This window comes from Bos taurus, chromosome 2 (genome assembly GCF_002263795.3).
Source record: "Bos taurus isolate L1 Dominette 01449 registration number 42190680 breed Hereford chromosome 2, ARS-UCD2.0, whole genome shotgun sequence".
NCBI classification, from domain to species: Eukaryota; Metazoa; Chordata; class Mammalia; order Artiodactyla; family Bovidae; genus Bos; species Bos taurus.
Window position 1 is genome coordinate 7,385,928 of NC_037329.1, and position 18,450 is coordinate 7,404,377.

General features: G+C 35.6%; 1 protein-coding gene across 1 annotated transcript in view; it reads right to left on the minus strand.

Moving 5' to 3' along the window:
• COL3A1 (collagen type III alpha 1 chain) overlaps positions 1-18,450 on the minus strand; it is a 39,635-nt gene that overhangs the window by 10,650 nt on the left and 10,535 nt on the right. The window contains exons 2-35 of the mRNA NM_001076831.1: positions 18,224-18,426; positions 17,929-17,979; positions 17,396-17,509; positions 16,014-16,094; positions 14,209-14,262; positions 13,691-13,744; positions 12,883-12,936; positions 12,214-12,267; positions 12,011-12,064; positions 11,296-11,349; positions 10,823-10,867; positions 10,630-10,683; positions 10,163-10,207; positions 9,530-9,583; positions 9,030-9,128; positions 8,269-8,313; positions 8,023-8,121; positions 7,772-7,825; positions 7,545-7,652; positions 7,302-7,355; positions 6,611-6,709; positions 5,940-5,993; positions 5,685-5,783; positions 5,298-5,351; positions 4,933-4,986; positions 4,549-4,602; positions 4,031-4,084; positions 3,654-3,698; positions 3,016-3,114; positions 2,817-2,924; positions 2,553-2,606; positions 1,054-1,107; positions 917-970; positions 179-232 (exon numbers count right to left, since the gene is read on the minus strand). Of these exons, the coding sequence (NP_001070299.1) occupies positions 179-232; positions 917-970; positions 1,054-1,107; positions 2,553-2,606; positions 2,817-2,924; positions 3,016-3,114; positions 3,654-3,698; positions 4,031-4,084; positions 4,549-4,602; positions 4,933-4,986; positions 5,298-5,351; positions 5,685-5,783; positions 5,940-5,993; positions 6,611-6,709; positions 7,302-7,355; positions 7,545-7,652; positions 7,772-7,825; positions 8,023-8,121; positions 8,269-8,313; positions 9,030-9,128; positions 9,530-9,583; positions 10,163-10,207; positions 10,630-10,683; positions 10,823-10,867; positions 11,296-11,349; positions 12,011-12,064; positions 12,214-12,267; positions 12,883-12,936; positions 13,691-13,744; positions 14,209-14,262; positions 16,014-16,094; positions 17,396-17,509; positions 17,929-17,979; positions 18,224-18,426 (2,366 nt within the window). The remainder of the gene's footprint in view (positions 1-178; positions 233-916; positions 971-1,053; positions 1,108-2,552; positions 2,607-2,816; positions 2,925-3,015; positions 3,115-3,653; positions 3,699-4,030; positions 4,085-4,548; positions 4,603-4,932; positions 4,987-5,297; positions 5,352-5,684; positions 5,784-5,939; positions 5,994-6,610; positions 6,710-7,301; positions 7,356-7,544; positions 7,653-7,771; positions 7,826-8,022; positions 8,122-8,268; positions 8,314-9,029; positions 9,129-9,529; positions 9,584-10,162; positions 10,208-10,629; positions 10,684-10,822; positions 10,868-11,295; positions 11,350-12,010; positions 12,065-12,213; positions 12,268-12,882; positions 12,937-13,690; positions 13,745-14,208; positions 14,263-16,013; positions 16,095-17,395; positions 17,510-17,928; positions 17,980-18,223; positions 18,427-18,450) is intronic.

The window sequence follows — 18,450 nt, forward strand, 5'->3', positions numbered from 1 at the left end:
TTTTAAACAGTAAGAATAAAGTTCAAAAAAAAAAAAAAGGAGGTGGATAAATGAACCCTCATAGAGAATGAGTGGCTGAAATAGACTAGAATTCAGACTTGACTTATTCTCCTACGATTTTTTAGTGAGATAGTGATTCTGGGCTATGTGACATGCGTGTTTTAATGATCATACTTACAGGAGCACCAGGGAAGCCAGCAGGTCCTGGGGGCCCCTGTTCGCCTCTCTCACCCTTAAGTGAAAAATATCCTCATTAGTCACAGTGAAATAGATTCCTGTTGGGAGCACATGTCATCCTCTACATCATCTTATCTTTTCCTTTAAGCTAAGGAAAGATAATGTTAGTGTGCAAAGCTAACAGAGCTTAACCTCTAAAGACCTCTCCATTTTTCAATAAAATTCAAAGTAGCAATTTTCTTCTTATTTTTGTAAGAAAAATAATTTGAGAATTTTGAAGTATTTAAAAAACCTAATTGTAAAACTTCTAAAAATGCAAGGATTTAAAAAAATAAAAATAAGGTTAAAGTGTTTAGAAATCATTCAATTAGTTAAAAACATTTACTAAATATCTCTCCTGAGTCTGCAAACCCGAAAGCAGAGAATTTTAGATCTAGAAGTAGCCTCGGGCAAAGATCCTATGGCTTTAAGAAATACTCTTTTACAAATGCATATTATTACTTATGCAACTTTTATATTTTTTTTTTCCAGAATTACTTAGGAAAGATGGCAAGATTTTAAATGGTCTCACAGTCTCTTGTGAATCTTAGCTTTAAGAACTTTAACCTTGCCTTGCATGTCATATGATGCTATCCCACCATTGAGACTAGGACCATGTACAGAATTGCTAAAGAGGGAGGCACAGGTAGCTGTTGCCTGTGTGGGGCTCAAATGATGTTAAAATGTCTGTAACACTTACAGGGCCACCGCGAGGACCAGCTATACCCGGAACTCCAGGGGCACCACTTTCACCCTTAAAAAAGAAAAAAAAAAATTGTCCTTCATCCAAACAGCAACAAAAGACACTTTCTGTTTCTAAACAGTGTTAAGTGTTACCTTATCTCCAGGCTGACCAGCTGGGCCAGGAGGACCAATGGGACCAGTGGGACCCTAAAGAAATAGAAATATACTTTAATATTGAAGATGAACAGCATCATTTTCCTTATTAATCAAAGGCATATATATGGATATATTGTTCATCTAATAAGCTAGATAATGTGCTCTCCTTGATGGCTTGAATTAGATACTCTTTACTCAATGTGAAAATACCACACAGTTTACTAAATACAAGATTCAGTGGCAATTTATTGATCCAGTTTTCTTTCTATTGCAGAAGATAAATAAGACATGATGTAAGATCTTACAGTCATATCTTTTAAAATTAAACTGTACTGCTTTATTTAACTGTATAATAATTCAAAATATTTAATTTAACCAAAGTATTGTTGCACATATCAAAGTTTTCACATCAAAATTTTCAAATATTAAGGTTTACTTATATTACATAAATATTGGATTTTAAAATATTGGATGATGGCTTACCTATCTAGACTGTTAAAAGTGAAGTATTTATGAATTTGTTTAAAGCAACTTCAGTAAAGATAATGTCTATCTAATGGCTTAATTATCATGTTTATTTGCTACAGTCATATCTAGGTGTTTTCTAATGTGAACAGAACTGATCGTAATGTGTTTTTTAACTTTTATTTTGAAATAGTTTTATGGATTCATGGAAGATTGCAAAGAAATATACAGGAAATTCTGTACATCTTTCTCCCAACCTCTCTCAGGATTGCATCTTACAGAATTATGGTATAGTAATCAAAACCAAGAAACTTACATTTGTACAATCCATAGAGTTTTTCAGATTGCACCAGTTACACATGCACTTCTTTTTGTGTGTATATGTATATGTAATTTTTAATGCAATTTTATTATGTATAACCTTGCATGACCACCATCACAATCAAGATATTCAAATATCCAATTACCATAAAACACCCCCTTATATCATCTCTTTATAGTTATATCCATCTCCCTCTCCCCTATTCCTAACTTCTGGCAACCATAAAACTATTCCATATCTCAAATGTTTCATGAACATCATGCAGTATGGATCCTTTCAAGACTGACTTTTATCACTCAGCATGATGTCCCTGGTGTGTGTCTGCGTTGTTGCATGTATCAACGGTTCATTCCCTTTTATTGCTAAGTAGTATTCCATGGTATGAATATACCATGGAATTTCAATGCTTTTTTTAAAATGAAAAAGTTCCTTCATGAGCAGTATTGATTATCTTGGATTTTAGTGAATTACTATGACTTTAGCTTGTAATATTTATCATACTTTTGAGATTTTTCCATTCTCAGGTCATTGTTGAACTGTTAGTGATAGAAGTCAGGAATTTTAACAATCATGTCATTTAGTTCTTTTTAATGCCCTGAAGGTGGCAAAGTATGATCTAACTTATAAGGAGTTTTTGGAAAAAATAAGTTGAGGTGAAGGGCTGTTCCATACTACATAAATTTTGCTTCTCCCCAATTTGAGTACTCACCCGTGGACCATCTTTCCCTGGAGCACCATCGACACCTGAGCTGCCAGGCTCACCCTGTCAAATAAAAAACAATGGCATCAGATTAGAGGCATCTCTAATGAAAATATGACAAAAAGAGGAGCAACCCTCAAGAGTCACTGCAATGTATCATAGGTGTCCCGATTAAAAAGTTTCTCTAGAAATGGATTACTTTCCAGTAATGTTGCCTTCCTTTAACCAAAAAAGTCTGTGATATTACATAATTAACAGAAAATAGGTTGATACCTTATCACCCTTTGGACCAGGGCCTCCAGGACCCCCTCTTTCTCCAGGCATTCCTTGCAGACCAGGTGTACCAGCAGAACCAGGTGGCCCAGGGGGACCAGCAGCACCCTGAAATTAAAAGAGAAATCATAGCTCACAAGAAAGATAAGGAATGCATTTTGTAAAATCTAAGTGAATTGAATTGGGTTGGGGGAGTTACCTTTCCTCCTTCGGGACCAGGGGGGCCAGCTCCACCTCTAGGTCCAGGGGGCCCTCCTGCTCCAGGAGGTCCGCGTTCACCGGGAGCACCAGAATCACCCTGTAGGAGGAAGACAGAAAATCCCTGTTAGGAAACTCAGGCTTCAAACCAAACAAAAACACCCTACATTGTATTATTTTGATACAGATCACAATGCTCTTAACTTTTGAATAATCTGGAAATTTTAACAATTATAAACTGCATTTGATCAATTGAATGAAAAATGGAAATTTAAACTGAGTTACTCTAAGCAAAGGAATTTTTATACCTGGCCTGATGAGCTAGCTTTGACGCTATTATTATTTTATCACGAGGGGAACATTTGAAAGGTTTTCTCTCAAAACCGTTTTCCTGTAGAGAAGCAATGCACTAGAAAGGTTTTCTTTTGAAATTTCAGGCCCATAGGCGACTCTACTTTGTTTATTCATGTCAGAAAATTCAATTTTCTAGATGATGCAAATTTAATGTATTAGAAATGTCTTGGATTCCCCTAAATGTATTCATCAAACATTTTCAATGTTGCGCTTCTAAAAAAGGAATATTTTGGTTTGATATAGTAAAAATGCTGAAGAAATGAGAAAGTAAGTTGAAATATTTACCTTGCCTCCTGGAATTCCAGGTGCACCAGCCTCACCCTTTGGACCCTAGGACAGTGATGACATTGCGTGATTAGGCTTCTACCAGAATGTATGTTATATAAATAAATAAGCAAAATACACACTTGACTTGTTCAGTTTATCCAGTCATGAGCTATATTCTCTTCTTTAAGGTCCTTTTATGATAAAATTCAAACTTTTAATGGAATAGTTATGATTCAATTTTGTTTTGTTTTGTTAATGAACTAACAAATAACATTTGTTATTTCAAAACTAAATGTTAAAACTCAGATACCGTGGCATGAAAACGTGAAAGCTAATAATTTATAAATGATTATTCTTTTGGCTTCTGAGTTTTGAAAACGTGACATGCAACTTACAGGTTCACCAGGTTTTCCGTTTTCTCCTGGGGGACCACTCGTTCCAGGCAAGCCCTATAAAGAATCATATTTGTATTGTATAATCACTTCAAACGTTGATTATAGGAAAGCTTCTCTTAGTAAGTGTGTTTCTGCAGAGTATTCAAAAAATGGTTCTAGCAGTCTTTTTAGGTGTAGAAAATTTGTAGCCCTCAGAATCCTGTGACAGAGAGGTGATATTCATATCTTAGAAACCTATGTTCATTTCCCTCTATTCTTTCTGTTGTTGTATATAAAATTGAATCATGATTAGATGAATTTAGCTATATACATTTAAATTACAATAAAAATAAATATAAGCATATTGAATTATGTGAACTTCAAAGTAGAAGTCAGATGCACACATTTTAAGCTAAAGATGAATTATCTTTCAGTGTCACAAAAAAATTGAAGTGTTGATTAACTTAACAAATATAGCTATCAAATGAAACTATTGATAAAAATAGGGGCCCAATGACATTTAATTAACAAATTCTTACTTGTAGTCCTTGTGGACCAGGGGGTCCTGTGTCTCCTTTGTCACCAGAAGGGCCCTATGTAAAAACATAATACGAGATGCTTCACTATAAAATATCTTTTCATATTTATCCACATATTTTTCATCTCATCAGGCCAATTGCTTAATTTAAAAATTAATGGTATGAAGGAAGGCAGAGTCTGGCTTGTGGAAGTGGTGTAAGGAAGACATATACGGCACAAACTTTACTCAGTGTCAGTATTTAGCTAGCTGATTAAATAAACAATCTTCATAATTGCTTTGGTGAGCTATACCAATACAGTGGCAGAGACTGTATAATTCCCAAAGTCTTCCCTCAGGCCCACTCCCATCCACTTCCGTTTCCAGTTCACGCGAGGAAACTTACAGTAGGTCCTGGAGGACCCTGAGGTCCGGTCTCACCATTCTTTCCAGCAGGACCCTAAAAGAAAGCAGTTATGGAAGCAGAGATCAAGAAAACAAAAGTCGTGGGGTTGGAGAGAAATGCCTCTAATACAACAGGCATTGCCTCAGCTTCCAGGATCTAATGCCTGATGACCTGAGCTGGAGCTTATATAATAATAATAGAAATAAAGTGCACAATAAATTCAGTGTGTTTGAATCATCCCCAAACCATCCCCTCTCCCTTGGTCTTTGGAAAAAAAATTGTCTTTCATGAAACTGGTCCCTGAGGCCAAAAAGGTTGGGGAGCACTGTCAGAGGACTGGAAATGAGTGGATAAAATCTACATACCTGAGGGCCAGGACCTCCAGGGCCACCTCGTTCTCCATTTTTTCCAGGAGCACCCTAAAGAAGTAGCCAGTATTTACTAAATCTCAAAAGGAAATTATTCATTATCATGTTCTCTCATCTTTTTGATCTTCCCCCTACTCACACATGTATATATCCCCAACTGAAAACTTATTTCTAGACTAGGCTTCCATAAGTGTTCTGCTCTTTGCCCGGAACTCCAGAAGAAAATACGTTAGCTCCCTTCTTACACGGTAGAGGGAAGCTTCTTTCTCTTATACTCTTCTGTGCTTTGAAGTGGAAATCAGTTTGGGGCCATCTGCACCCCCATATGGAAAATAAAAGAACTTCCATCACCTATTTATTGAAGAAATGAAGGAAGGAACTCACATCGTTTCCTTTGGGACCAGGGAAGCCCATGACACCAGGCTGGCCTCGCGGACCAGGTGAACCTGGAGGACCGGGTCGACCCGTCTCTCCTTGGCTTCCCTAATAAGAAAAAATTATATTAACAGAAATTTCAAAAAGTCTGATAGAATATGCAATGTACATCCTAAAGCTATACAATATACATGAAGGCTAGTCCAAATTGTGCATTTAACCATTCTCTGGACTTGTAAAATGAGATGTTGAAAATGTACTTACAGGAGGCCCTGGTTTCCCATCACTGCCTGGTCCTCCGGGGCTACCAGGAATACCCTAAATTGAAGAATTCAGTCAGTCAGCTGATTTAAAAATGATAATTAAAAAAAAAAAAAACTAAAAAATCTATCTATAAAATTTTGAGATTTCCACTGACATATGTAGCCTCATGGAGAAGGCAATGGCACCCCACTCCAGTACTCTTGCCTGGAAAATCCCATGGGCGGAGGAGCCTGGTAGGCTGCATTCCTTGGGGTCGCTAAGAGTCAGACACGACCGAGAGACTTCACTTTCACTTTTCACTTTCATGCATTGGAGAAGGAAATGGCAACCCACTCCAGTGTTCTTGCCTGGAGAATCCCAGGGATGGGGGAGCCTGGTGGGCTGCAGTCTATGGGGTCACACAGAGTCGGACACGACTGAAGCGACTTAGCAGCAGCAGCAGCAGCAGCATGTAGCCTCATATTTACACACATTTTTCTGTCTTTAAATATCTTACTGAAGCATTCTATTTTATGTTCTTCAATCTATACCAGGTTAAATTTTTGTAAAATAATTTTGTTTCATCTGAGCCTACAAAACATAGTGTCTGACTTAAGTTATTTTTGAACACTCTTCATTTGCTTTTCCTCTTACTAAATGACAGTGTGGATCAAACAAGTGTTTCTCTTTACCCTCAATCCTGGACCTCCAGGGAGACCATCTCTGCCGGGCTCTCCAGCAACACCTCTGGGCCCTGCAGGGCCTGGGCCACCACGGTCCCCAGGAGGACCCTATGTAGTGAAATAAACCAACATGTATGTAAAACAGCCTTCGTTGACCTAGACATTGATGGTACTGGGGTTGCAGCTAGAGAACTTCTTTTGGCCCCTTCAAGAGAGTTGGGACATTGCCGACATGCTCAGTGTAAAGCACATTATCTATTACCTTGCATAATATATTAAGGTAACTTTGATGAACATCACATGCTGAAGGAACTGATATTTAGTGGGCTTAGCAATATATTTTGGTGCATATAAAATCAAATATCTTTGATGTTATGAAATCTGATTTATATTGCACTTCAGAGTTTTCGAAGAACTTTCAGGCACTTTAATTTATTCTTGTAATTATATTGAGATAAATAATTCCTAGTTCAAAGATAAGTTAAAGAGTTCTCACAGAGGTCGAGTAACATTAGTTACAAAGCTAGGAGAATGGCTGAACAGGAGCTGGAATCATTGTTTTACATTGGGAATTATTATTATTTTTAGTTCCAATATATTTCTTTCAGATATTTAGGTTTTAATTAATGGGAAACTGTTTAGAAGAATATATCTTTATATAGCACAAGCATTTCTGAAAATTGAAACTAATGTTCTATACCTTTTCTCCTGGAAGGCCATTTGCTCCAGCAGGTCCTCGGAATCCAGGCACACCCTGGAAATAGTGAAAGGCAAATATTTAAGTCCAAAACGTGAAAACTTTTCCATAATTCTCATAGTATGAGATGCTTCAAAATAATCTTTGTGATTGAGTACTACTCAGATTAAGAACAAACACAGTTGCCTCACCACGAAGGTGAAGTTCTATGATTGTTTTCCTTTTCCATGCCCATGGGAGACATACCCTTTCTCCTGCAGCTCCAGGAAGTCCATTTGCACCAGGTTCTCCAGGAGAACCATCTTTGCCATCTTCACCCTTAGGTCCTGCGATACCTGGAGAACCAGCTTCTCCCTGTGAAATGACAGAAATAATGACTGAACTTCAAGCACTTTTTTTTTTTTTACCTGCTTAGTTCTAAACTATGTTCTACATTTCTAAGAAATAACTGAATCTGTTGAGGCAATACTTACGCGTTCCCCACGTGGTCCTGGGTCTCCTTTGGCTCCATTCTTACCGGGTTCACCCTAAATGGAACATAATTGTGGCTTAATAAACAGGGAGAATAGACTAGCAAAATCATCACCAGTCACAGCAGATTCAATTACAAAAACAATGAAATCAATATAAATTCAATGGAACAAGAACAAAGAGCCTGTTATTTTTATTGTGAGAAAGAAGCCACACCTCTCAGACAATGAAGGAAAACAAACAAACAACTTACTGCAGCACCTCGTTGCCCGGGAACACCATTGGTGCCAGGTGGCCCTGGAGGACCACGAGCTCCTATCAGCCCAGGAGCCCCAGGAATGCCAGCAGGACCCTGGAAACAATCCAAGCACATTAACATGAGCCAGACTTGAATTTTCTTTTCTAAGTAACCAACTTAAATGTCTTATCATGCTAAATACAAAGGAAGCCAAAAATGTGTGTTGAACTGAGATGCGGGTGAGTTGTGGGGACATCTTACCATTTCACCTTTGCCACCAGGACTACCATTACTCCCAGGAGGCCCCTAGAGTGGGAAAAGAGCATATTCATAATAATGCCAACAGTGCACCTAAATTTGAAGCTGCTTATATAAACTAAAATAAATTTATTAATGGGTGTTGTGCTTTATTGGGGTAGGAAATGAAGACCCACTCCAGTATTCTTGCCTGGAGAATCCCATAGACATAGGGATCCCACCAGGCTACAGTCCATGGGGTCACAAAGAGTTGGACATGACTGAAGCGACTTAGCATGTATACATGTTGAGCTTTACAGAGATTAGGTGATTCCTCCAACTACAGGACAACACATAAAAAGTAGCAAAAAATGATCATTATCTGAATAAATTAAAGATAATATGCACTTGGACTAAATTATTAATAAGTACATAAAGAGAAGAGTTTTTTTTGGTCTGGTTTTCTTTTCTGAATTTCTCTGATTGGTGATTAGTTTGGGGCATAGTCTTCAAGGTATCAGATAGCTATTCATCCTCTACTTCATTCGGTGTCATATAACCACAACATTCATAAATTCTAGAAAAGCACAGACCTCAAAAATTAATTTCAGTATTTAAAATCAGTAATTTCAAAACAATATTTATCTTAGTAGAGGCACTGCAGAGCACTAAGCATTTTTTTTTTTTTCAAAAAAGTAACTTTAATTGACAGCAACATTAAAATATATGCTTTCATGAAATGAAGTGTAGCAATACTCTTCCTCTCAGTCGTTTTTGGTACTTACAGGGGGACCTGGAGCACCAGCATGTCCCTGAGGTCCAGGTTCTCCTCTTTGTCCAGGGGCGCCACTTGAACCAGGAGATCCTGCAGGTCCAACTTCACCCTAAGAGATGAAACCCCTAGTAGTCAGTCTCCCTTTCCACTTCTGATCTCTTAGCTAGTTTATTATTCAGTCCTGCTTAAATCCATCTCCCAAAGGCTGGGGTAGTATGAAAATTAAAGTGAAGTGTCATTAGTCATAAAGGCAGAAAAAAATCATAACCATGTATATAACTGTGTTATCTGTTCACAGAAAGAGATTGGGAGAAAAGAAAAGACATCGGAAGAGATCAGAATACTGAAAGTCAGGGATAACATCCCCTTTGGAGTCAAAGGGCTTCAAACATCCATATAAATCAAAGAAATCCATGTGACTATTAAAAAATCATTTCCAAGAAGCAATCCAATGATTTTATACAGTCTTCAAGATATATTTTACATTCTTCTATGGAAATACATGCTTACCTTAGCACCAGGGGAACCAGGGAATCCTGCAGTTCCAGGAGGACCAGGGGGGCCCTAAAAAATGAAAAAAAGCATTTCAAGATCTCTTAAGTAAAGAAAAACTCATACCACTGGTAAATAATGAATGGGTACATACACAGTACAGAGGAAAACTGTACAGATAAAAACAGTATTATCATCAGAGATGACTATTATATGGAGAAACAATATGGCAGAATAAAATGAAAATTTTGATCCCCCTTTCCCCACCATTTATGCCATGAATTCTGTGACTTCGTATAGGTTGCTTAGCCTTGGAATGTCATTTGTAAAATAGAGATAGCATTATTATCTATCTTTGCAAGACTCTTATAATTGTCCCATATCCAATATTAGCCCGTAACTAACATTGTTAAGCACCATACAGATGTTAGCACCTGGCCAAGTATAATAAGGAGTATCAGAATTTTGTTTATGGACTTAGAGTTTTTAGATTAATTGTTTCTAGATTTTGTTTATGGGATTAGTGTCAGTTTGAATCAGATATTTATGAAAAATGTTGAGTTTTAGGTTTACAATCCATATTATTCCAATATCCAATCCATAATCTCTCATTACACTAGACACATCAGGGTTCGACAAAAAGTTGCTTACCGGTTGTCCATCACTTCCTCGAGCTCCATCATTACCTCGAGCCCCCTAAAAAGAGAATTTGGTCTCAAACATCTTCCTCTTTCTGAAAGGCTGCTCACAAGTGAAGTGATATTTTAACTAAAAGTCTGATGCAACTGAGTTGACTTTTCTTCTAGTGTATTAAAATCTGCTTAATGATATACTTAAAAAGGCAAATTGTTAAAAATTCTGATATGTACAACAATGATCTGATGTAGAAAATTTGGATTCTGTTTTAAGAACTGAATGCAAGTTAATACATTAAAAAATCCTCACCAGTTAAACTATAAAATGCTTATTTGTTTGCTTATAATTATTGCTAATTATGGAGGTGACTTTAAATGCAACTTTATAAAAAGTTTTTTGCAGATTGTCACAGCCTGAAAACTAACCGAGATGCTTATCTGTGACTCAGATTGCAATTGTGTAATGACAGTAGGAATACTCACTGCGGCTCCAGGAAGTCCTGGCCGTCCTCTCTCACCGGGAGCCCCTCTTGGACCCTAGAGGATAAAATTAGAAGTGTGGTCTTACTTTCAACTAGACATGTGTAAGAATGGCTGGGGAAGCAGGGAGGCAAGTTCTGCATTAGATGGAAGTTAATAATAAAGTTGAAAATTGTATGATAAGAAACATAATTACCATGGGTCCAGGAGCTCCATTTTCACCTGGAACGCCATTTTCCCCCTAGGAACATGTAACATATGTCACCATTTTGTGTAACAGGAAAAAAATTTATAATTTTTTCAACACAGTATGTAATCAAAAACATATGGAACCGAAGAAAAAGATTACATTAAGCAATATCAAATTTTGTAGCAATCTTATATACTGTAAATCTCATTTTTTTCATTTTAAAAACTTGAAGACTAAACAGAAGAAGTCAACGTGTTACTTGGGGATACTTAGTCATTTCTAATCTAGACAGTTTAAGTTATCAGCTTTCATGGAAGCTTTAATAGAACATCTCAGTTATATCTCCCTATTATTTAGCTCCTAAAATGTAAAACCCAGGTAGGTTTTAGAAAAATCCAAACCCTAAAATATAAACCTTAAATATAGCTATAACATTTAAATAAATTTGTTTATCAAAACGTGAGTTTGTTGTGATTTACCTTTAATCCAGGAGCACCAGTTTCGCCTTTCTCTCCATTTCGTCCATCAAAGCCCTATGAAATATAAAAAAGTAGTAAAAATATTAAGACCTGTTAACAATTCAGAATAGCTAAAAACTTTACATTAAATTTTTATAGCTAGCTTTAGCACATAGCACTCTTTTCAACACTGACATAAATGATTTAAAACTCTGTTAAGTGCACTAAAGAATTGAGACATTGATTTTACAGTAAAAAAAAAATGTGATCTAATTAGAAAGTACAATTTAGTTCAGTTAGGAAGTTGCCTTCACTGTAGAGTAGCAAATATCTGTGTCATAAATTTTATTTCTATGAAGTTGATAGAATTTCTATCTAGTTGTTTGACACTACCTAATATTTTGCCTAGAATAAAGTCATTTGATTTGATCTGTAAATCATATTGACTAAGAATAGTTATCAATAATTTATTTTCATCTTTTCTGACAGTGGCAATGAGACACTTATTCTTTTACAAATATTTTCTGTGTACTTAAGTTCAGCTTTATTGATTTATGTAAAATAAGTAGTTGATTTGGTCAACAAAGTTGATAGATTTAGAAAATGAAAACACAAACAAACAACTAGTTGGAATTAGTCATTTTTGACACACACTCAATTGCCCAATAAAGTTTGCTAGGTAAATAAACATAGTCAAATGGAACAACTTAAGAGTTAATTTAGAAACTGTACTTACTCTGTGTCCTTTCATACCAGGGAATCCAGGCATACCAGCTGGGCCTTTCATACCCTAAAAAAAGGAATAAAAAAGATATTAATGAATTTTCAAATAGACTCACAATCCAGTGTCTTCTATTTTAAAGTATAATTTAATCATACAATTTCAACTGAAGACCATTGTGATTACTCCAACTAACTCATTCTATACTGAAGACTTACAGGAGGGCCAGGAAATCCTCGCTCTCCAGGTCGTCCGGGTCTTCCTGATTCCCCCTAGACGGAGGAGAAAATATATGGGAGCTTGTGTAAGAGAAAACTCACTGCAGCCAGTTAGTGAACTGATTACTTGTATTTCTCTCACTGAGGATTCATGAACACGGTTAGGCTAAACATATGGTTGTGAGAAAAGATTCCTCAGCAAAAGGAATGAGGCGTGTTTCTCCCACCTTGACATAAACTCATCAAAAATTCAGGCATCACTCCAAACAAATATATGACCAACTCTCAACCCAGTGGGAAGAATTTGCCATTGGAAATCAAAAGGAAAAAGAGAATAGAATAATATTAATGGTGTTTTTTAAGTTTTTGAGTTCATAAAGCACTGATACCGATTTCTTTATTACAAGAGACAAAGAGAAGAAACATCTCTAGTTAAGCGATAAATTCATGGGATGAGGGGTTTTGTTAGTTTCGAATTTTAAAAATGGTATATATACCTATACAAATAGATCATAGATATTCAGAGATTAACATGAGCTTAAATGTTATTAAGATAGTAACAAATTTTGGAGTAAGGTTTTTCTTTGAGATTCTAGAACATGGTATATATTATTTAGAACATTCCAGCTTGAATTGTACTGCATCCCCATGCATTTCTTAAAAACTTACATCTTTTCCAGCAGGGCCAGATGGACCTATAGCACCAGGAGGTCCTGGAGGACCCTGAAAAAAGGAAATAAAAAACAAATACATCTGTAGATTTTTCTGTTATAATCAATTTATTATTATAATTAGGTATATTCCTAGAAAAAAATCCTTTTAGAAAATACTCTGTGTGTCTCATTATGAAAATGACACCTTGAATTAATAGGTTACCTATATTAAATCCAATTATTACTGTTTATTAAACTTATTTTTAAGAAAAATTAAAAGTACCATATATCTGTGTTTTATATATATTTATACATATATAATTATATATATATATATAAATACATCATATATATATAACCCAAATACACTTCTACATTTTTGAGATATTGAACTTTTAAATATATAGGTATTTTGAAATATTAATTCAAACTAACTTCATCTTATTTATACAGCATGTTTTCTTGGTGGACTTTTACAACAAAATTAAGTTTACAAATTATATTTCAAGAAAGTAGACACATAGGTGAACTAATTAATAGATTAATTAATCTATATTTAACAGAGAGAGGAGTTGTATTCATACTAGGAAGTGGACTGTTGTGGTGGCTAATTAGCCAAGAAATTCCTAGATTAAAATAGTGTCTCTAAGATATTGAAATGACTGAGTCCAAAAGACCTTTGGAACCAGTTAAACAATCCTAAAAGTACAGCTTATTATTTTAAATAAATTTGATAAATATTTTGTAGGTTATGTTTTAGAATATAAAGGTGGTTTCTATCTAAAACTGTCAATTTATTAAGTATAGCTATAAATGTTACTTACTGCCGGACCAGCTTGCCCAGGTTCACCGGGGGGACCTTGGTATCCTGGAGCGCCCTAGTGGATAGAATAAATAATATGTAAATATTTTTACACTAACTTAATTTCATATGATTCATTTACATCTTGAAGATAGTATGAAATCAGAATTTGTGAATGTAGTCAGTGAATTCTATTCCAGTTTGTAAAGATGGAAACCAAAAATTTTCAGGTCAGAATCATCCATTTATTCCATTTTACACACTTAATTCTATTGAAACTGCATTGTTTCAGACTTGAAGCCATATGACATGCAAATTAAGAAAATGATTTAATTTTGCCAAGCTTTTAAGTGCTAACAGTTGGTGGAAAGGAACTAAGCCTGAAATTCCGTCCTTAAAGGAGTGATAGTTGCTTGGTTGCTACTTCTGTACTTCACTGGGATTATGTCTGCTGGAATAGCAAAATTACAGCAAGATCTGTATGAACTTGACTCATATAATATTCATAAGAAAGAAATCGCCACGGATGGCTATACTTACAGGGGCACCAGGATGGCCAGATGTGCCAGGGGGTCCGGGTGGGCCAGGAGGACCCTGTAACACGAATTCAAAGGATAAATACAAAACAAATGCTTCTGAAACACACTTTATCCAGGCATCAGAGATTCCCCTGTTTGGAATGATACTGACATCTTTAAAAATGAGAACAACATACCTCATTATGCAGTAACTATTCATAGATATAATTTATTTTATTAATGTTAAGTGAAAATCTCATCACAAAAACTTCATTTTAAATGAAATTCTCTCAGAGTAAATAAAAATTATAGGTAAATGTTATAAAACATTAACCTGAGTTCTCCAAAAGGGGCATTCCAAATCTGGAAAAATCTACATAAAATGCTATGAGAATCTCGGCAACATTAAGATGATGCTAGAGCTGGTGAAGAAGAACACTTTTGCCTGGCAGCCCAACTCAATGTGGAAAAATATTAATCTGCATACTGTAAACACAAGTTTCTAAAAATAATGATGTAAATTAACCCAATATCATTGAGTTGTGTTGATATGAAGATTTAGATGTGTATGTAAGACTCACTGTACCTGGGGCAACAATAAATTATAATTATAAATGATTTGTCCTTGTTCATAAATACAGATTAAATGAAAAATCTTAAGTTTTCTAGCATACTATTTATAAATACTGATAATAAATTTAGAAAATGAGTTCTTAAATTTTATCTTGTAATTAAAAATATAAGTATTAGATTTTTTTAGCTTTTTTTGTTTGCTTGTTTTTTAGTAAAAACAGTATGTCTGACTGAAAAATAGGATCCATAATGTGAATATAGCTGAGAAACACGAGATACTGACATTTACATAGTTAATGCAATTACCATTCTGGTTTTAAAAGATACAAAAAATAAAAATAAAACCCAGGCTCTAAAACTTAAAAATTGTCTTTTTACTTTTTGCCTACTAAGCGTCTTTCTGTAACTTATCATTTAGATCTAATAGCTGAAGTTTTATACTTTCTGGTTTTAGAAGCTTTAGAAATATGGGGTCCAATGATCTGGGCAGCAATCCTCCATGATCCCTGGCAATCCAGCTCCATGTCTCATTTATAGAGTTACCTGTTTCTGGCAGTAAAATGATTACCTTCCCTGGTACTGTTCCTTCTAAGAGCTGTTCTTAAAAAAAGGATCATTTACATGGGACACCACGCCTCAAGCACGCATGCCCACGTTTCAATGTTTTTATGCTATTTTCTTCTATCAAAACTCTAGGTCATTTACATGGAAGAAAACCCTTTGGGTACAGTGTAAATTGCTACCACTTACAGTAGATGAACTTAATGACTTGATAAATTCTGGAAACATTTGTTATTTGATTTCAGGATTGGAAGTGAGATGAATTGTGATAATGGATTGTTATCCTGTGGATTGTCATCTAGATAGCAGCATTTAAATAATGAACAAAGATTAAAAGAAGATTCTGAACAACTCAGGTTGAAAAAGAAGAAAAGTGGAAGCAAAAAATAACAAAATTTGGTTAAAATTGGGAAATAGTGTGTAAGACCTAAGCATGAAGGCAGGTGTGCCCCCTGGTTGTGTAAAGAAGGAAGGAATGGCAAAACAGGTGTGAAATGAGTCAGTGAAGAAAAAAATGAATTCGGATAGAAGGATCATGGTAAACCTACCGTTTTCTTTCCCAGCCTTAACAAAAATAAGCTATTTTGTACAATTCTGCTGTAATACTGTGTTACTAGAAGAACAACCATTCAAGGTTTAACAGAACAGAAGGCTAAATAATTCTCAGAAATGCTGACAAACAATTGTACATACAGCTGGCCCAGGATAGCCTGCGATTCCTCCTCCTGCTACTCCAGACTTGACATCATATGCTTCGTACTGGGGAGAATAGTTCTGTAGCAAAGAGACCAGATAGATAAGATCATGTTGCTATATAGATCATAGTTCTTTGCAAAAGCATTTAGTAGAAATGCATGCAACATCTATTCATTGATAGAAAGTTTTCTGCATGCCAGAGAGTGTATGTATGATTTAATTATCTTGCTCATTCTCTCTGTAACTTTAGATATTAGATGTCCTACAGAAATACTTGCCTATGCAATGCAAATTTTTTTCAACTAACTGTAAGCAATTTGTTTCTAAATAATTTGTTTTTATATGCTTTAACCAAGCATATCATTTCTAAGTGATATCCACAGCTTTGGAAACATAGGATCATAGATTAAGGCCTTGAGATCAAATAACCTGACTCTCATTTTGAGCAAAAAAAATGAAGATGTCAAATTACTTGTCCAAAATTACTGATACAAGTAAAATTTATATCTCCAGTTATATCTCCAGTTTTTGGTTAATGCCTAACAGATTCACCAAAAAAATAGACATCCCCATAGAAAACAAGAGGAAGAATAATGGAAAGGTTCATATTTTTATTGGATTGTTTTGGAGACTATTTTATTTTGAATTCTTGGCCTAGCAACGGATTCTGTTTGTTAGTATGATAAGAATAAGCTAGACTCTATCTTTTGTCTCCTGTTGATTTTTTTTTTAATCTTTTTTTTCCCCAACCTACAGTGATTTGTGTATGTGTTTTCTAATTCTTCCTAATTCCATGCAGCAGAAACATTGTCTTATTTATTTATTTGTTTACATGCAGAGTTACATGTAGAGTTTACATACAGAGATAATGGGTTGCCATGCTTTTCTAGAGGAGCAGGATGTGCTCTGAAGCCTGGGCAAGAGTAGTTGCATAGTCTTGCATAATCCTTTTGACCTGAAGTCATTAAGGAGTGTTCATAACTCCTTAACTGCTTTTGGTACAGACTTTCAGAGGGTTTACCAGGAGGATTATAAGGGGAACAAGCTGCAGCCCTTCCTAAATTCTCAGGGTTAATTCTTTGGGTAGTTGATTGCTCATTTCTCAAACATAGTGCATATATTATATGCCTGCTGAGAAGTTGGGAAATTTTGTAAAGATATAGTAGCAATGGCATTAGAATTATGGAGAAAGTGAATTTACTTATAAAACAGGACAGTGCCTAGCACAAACATAAGCACTAAATAACAATTTGATAAACACATAAAATCAGAGAATAGATATAGGGATGCCACAAAAGTGAGATGTAATATAGACTAAAGAAGAGAAAATGAAGCAGATAGTTTTAAATCGGTGATCTTTTAGTCCCAGAATGTATTACCTGGCCACCAGTAGGACATGATTCACAGATTCCAGGAGGGCCGGGAGAACCTGGGGAGCCTGGTGATCCTGGAGGACCAGGATCGCCATTTCGCCCAGGAATACCAGGAGGACCCTAAAAATTAGAGATAAAAATAAAGAAAACACTGAAAAGTCTTGGTGATTTAGAATCATTATCAAATTGTAGCTTCTGTGCTTATAAGAAATCAATATATGTGATATGTTTTCTTGGGAATCTATACATTTTTAAACAAACGATGTAAATCATTTCAGTGTAATTTATTCCTTTGTATATTGACCTCTATTTTATTTTTCAAACTGACAAGAGAAGTGAAGACATTAGACAAAGTTTGGGAGATCAAATGCTTACATGCACAATTATGGATTCTCAGTTTGAGCTCTCATGTGTTATCATTTAAATATGTGATACTAAAGGAAATGTATACATGATGAAAGTTCAAATATGGAAAGGTTATTAGAAGGAAAAGAAAACAAACTCATCAATGAACTAATTTCCTTTCACTGTTTACTTACTGGATCTCCCTTGGGGCCTTGAGGTCCTTGACCATTAGGAGGGCGAGTGGGCTAATAAATGGAAAAGATATAGATTAAACACAGAAAAAATTTTCCATCAAATATGTCCCAATTTCTTACCCTAAATCACATCTAACCCCTGGTTTTAAATAGGAAGGTTCACCTTTTACTGGTAATGCCCATTTGACTGTTTGCCAGATATTACCTTCATTTCCTTTCTGGCTCCTATGACATAGGAACTACTCATGTGTTTAAATAAGAATCATGAATATATACAGATTTTCTTTCAACTCACAGCTGTTGGAGGCTGTGGGCAAACTGCACAACATTCTCCAAACGGGATTTCAGGGTTGGGGCAGTCTAATTCTTGGTCGTCACATATTATGTCATCACAGAGAACGGATCCTGAGTCACAGACGCATATTTGGCACGGTTCTGGTTTCCATACATCTCTATCTGCATAAGACTGACCGAGATGGGAGCATCCTCCGTCAACAGCTGGAAAATAGGAGAGAGATGGTG